We start from the raw sequence: 3126 nt of genomic DNA, 5'->3' as shown, positions 1-3126 counted from the left end.
GTTAGTCCCACTGAAATAAAATCTCTTTTTCAAGAGAGACCTGGTCCAAGTTTTAGAGCTGATTAGAGTGGTTATCTATCATCATCATCATCATCATCATTCAATCTATATGTTCCTAACAATAAATATTTCCTCACCCCTGCTGTATGTCTAGTACAGTTTTGTCCCTAAATTCCCAGCTTTAGCTACGACTAAATATTGACAAAAAAGTTAAAGCCAGTTATGATGATTGTGTCTATGAGTTGTGATGGTGACATTTTTGATAACTGAATAACTGAATAACATGAATATTGCTTCGATTAACATTTAGAAGGAGAGACAGGATGCATGCCTACTCTGGCTGTGGTTAACCGTCTGCCTCCCCTCCCTCTGAAGGCCCAGCTCTGGACAGCCACAGGGCGGAGCGACTGGACCGCATGGAGGGGGACGTCCGGGGGCTGTCCCAGCGTCTGGAGACTCTGCGGGGGACGGTGGCGGGGCTGGAGGACGGCCTGCGTGCCTCGCTCCGGGAGGACGCCAACAGGATGCTCTCCGCCCTGCTCTCCGCCAGCCCCGCCCCTGTCCCCGCCCCTGCGCTTGCCTCCACACACTCCTCGGTGGGCTTTGGGGACATCCCCGGGGGGAACCCTGACGGAGAGGGGCTGGACGGGGCTCAGGTGTTCCAGGGTCTGGGGGAGCTGATGAGGAAGGTGGAGGAGATCAGGACGGAGCTGCAGGCCAGGGGCGCTGAGCTGGAGGACCTCCGAGGCACGGTGATGGGCCACGAGGGAGCCCTCAGGAAGGTGTCGGGTGAGGGGGCAGCAGGCCTGACGGGGACCCCCCAGGTAGGTGACCCCCAGAAGACCATGGAGAAGCTGGTGGACTCCAGGCTGGGCGTGGCCCGGGCGGAGATCCTGGGCGGGTTGGAGAGTCGCATGGAGAGCGCTGAGGGCCGCTGTGAGGACAAGGCCGTGGAGCTGCAGCGGCAGTGCCAGAGGGAGCAGGAGGAGAGGCAGGAGCAGCTGGAGCAGGCCCTGGAGGGAAGCGCCACAGGCCTGAGGAAGGAGCTAGGAAACGCCCAGGCTCAGATCCAGGGCCTGGTGGTCACAGAGGGCTGCTGTGGCAAGGTGACCGGCCTGGAGGAGAGGGTCCTGCTGCTGGAGCAGTCGGTGGTGGGGCTCAACCAGTCCCAGGGACACCTGAGGGTGGAGCTGGCCGGGCACAGGGACCATGTGGAGGGCATGCTGGAGGGCCGTCTGGGGTACGTGGAGTCTCAGCTCAACCTGACTGTGAGGGTGAGTGGTGGGAGCAGTGGGGACCAGGGCAGCAGGGACCAGGGCAGCAGGGACCAGGGCAGCAGGGACCAGGGCAGCAGGGACCAGGGCAGCAGGGACCTGGAGGCCCGCCTGGAGGGGAAGCTGAAGGCTCTGGAGGGTCGTCTACTGACGGCCGTGGAGGAGCTGGGGAACGCCACCGCCCCCGCCTTGCTGGAGGGCCATGCCGTGCCCACGCTGGAGACGGAGCTGGAGTCCCTGCGCCGCAGGCTGGAGCTGGACGTGGACAGAGTACAGAAACAGCTGAGCGGCCTGGAGCTCCTCTGCACCTCCTCTCTGCCAGCCATCCAGGGAGACGCAGCCACCTCGCTCACTCACCTGGAAGAGGAGCAGGAGGAGGAGGAGGAGGAGGAAGAGGAGGTGAAGGTGCTCCTGGACGCTCAGGCAGACCGCATGAACAGCCTTAACACCACCCTGCAGAGCCTCCTGGCCCGGCTGTCCCAGCGGGAGGCCCGGGGGGGGGAGGAGGAGGAGGAGGTCCAGGGGGAGCTCATGCTGCTCAGGTTCAACGTCCGCTCCGTCAACCGCACGCTGAGGGGCCTGATGGACTCGGTGGTGTCGGTGGTCCGCGAGGTGGGCCACGCCAACGCCACCTGGCAGGAGCGTGAGGGGCGCCTGGCCCAGCAGGTGAAGGGCGTGGTCCAGCTGGTGGGCCGCCAGGCGTCCATGCTGGGGGCAGGCGAGCGCCGCCTGACCCGGGTGAAGGGCGAGCTGACGGAGCTTAGGAGGCGTCTGGCCGGGGAGCTGCAGGGCTGCAGGAGCACGGCCCTGGGGGTCCAGAAGGAGGTGACGGAGGTGGGGGGCCGCGTGGCCAGCGTGGAGGGCCAGTGCCGGGGCCTCAGCCACCTGGCCGAGGACCTGGAGAGGATCCGGGCGGAGCTGGACAGGCAGTCGGACAGGTACCTGGCCCAGGTCAACGGCACCCTCAGCAGCCACGCCCACCAGCTGACGGAGCTGAGAGACGGACTCAGAAACTGCACCTCCACCCAGCCCTCCACCCAGCCCTCCACCCAGCCCCCCGTCCAGCCCCCCGTCCAGCCCTCCACCCAGCCCCCCACCCAGCCCCCCACCCAGCCCCCCGTCCAGCCCTCCACCCAGCCCCCCACCCAGCCCCCCACCCAGCCCCCCGCCCAGCCCTCCACCCAGCCCCCCGTCCAGCCCCCCGTCCAGCCCTCCACCCAGCCCCCCACCCAGCCCTCCACCCAGCCCCCCGTCCAGCCCTCCACCCAGCCCCCCGCCCAGCCCTCCACCCAGCCCCCCGTCCAGCCCCCCGTCCAGCCCCCCGTCCAGCCCCCCACCCAGCAGGCTCTGGCCCTGGGCCCAGCAGAGTCCAGAGGGGACCAGTAACCAGCCATTCAACCCATTGCTGAGGTGGAGGCCAGTGTGCTGCTGAGCGCAGGGGAGGTACTGGAGGTAGAAATTGGAGGACGGGCTCATTGTAATGCATGGATTTCTACCTCCAGCAGCCTCCCCTGGCGGAGGGGTAGTGTAGGCCAGAGACTGTGATTGGTGGAGGCAGGAGATGTTCCCTCCCACTGAGTTTGGTTTAGCAAAGATGTTTACACTTTTTATATGGATTGACTGATTGTTTGTTATTTGCTGTTGTTTAGTAATGTATGTGTTTAGTAATATAAGTGTTTAGTACTGTAAGTGTTTAGTACTGTAAGTGTTTAGTAATGTATGTGTTTAGTACTGTAAGTGTTTAGTAATGTAAGTGTTTAGTAATATAAGTGTTTAGTACTGTAAGTGTTTAGTACTGTAAGTGTTTAGTAATGTATGTGTTTAGTAATATAAGTGTTTAGTAATATAAGTG

General features: G+C 62.3%; 1 protein-coding gene across 1 annotated transcript in view; it reads left to right on the top strand.

The window, feature by feature from the left end:
• The window catches only part of emilin3a (elastin microfibril interfacer 3a), a gene marked incomplete at both ends in the record, with an annotated part of 4666 nt that extends 2006 nt beyond the window's left edge, over positions 1 to 2660 (top strand). The window contains 2 exons of the mRNA XM_083674807.1: positions 376 to 2345; positions 2556 to 2660. Coding sequence (XP_083530933.1) covers positions 376 to 2345; positions 2556 to 2660 — 2075 coding nt within the window. The remainder of the gene's footprint in view (positions 1 to 375; positions 2346 to 2555) is intronic.
• Positions 2661 to 3126: the final 466 nt, after the last annotated feature.

Source organism: Argentina silus (genome assembly GCF_951799395.1).
Source record: "Argentina silus genome assembly, chromosome: 8".
Classification (NCBI taxonomy): Eukaryota; Metazoa; Chordata; class Actinopteri; order Argentiniformes; family Argentinidae; genus Argentina; species Argentina silus.
This window is presented reverse-complemented; position numbering and strand designations above follow the sequence as displayed.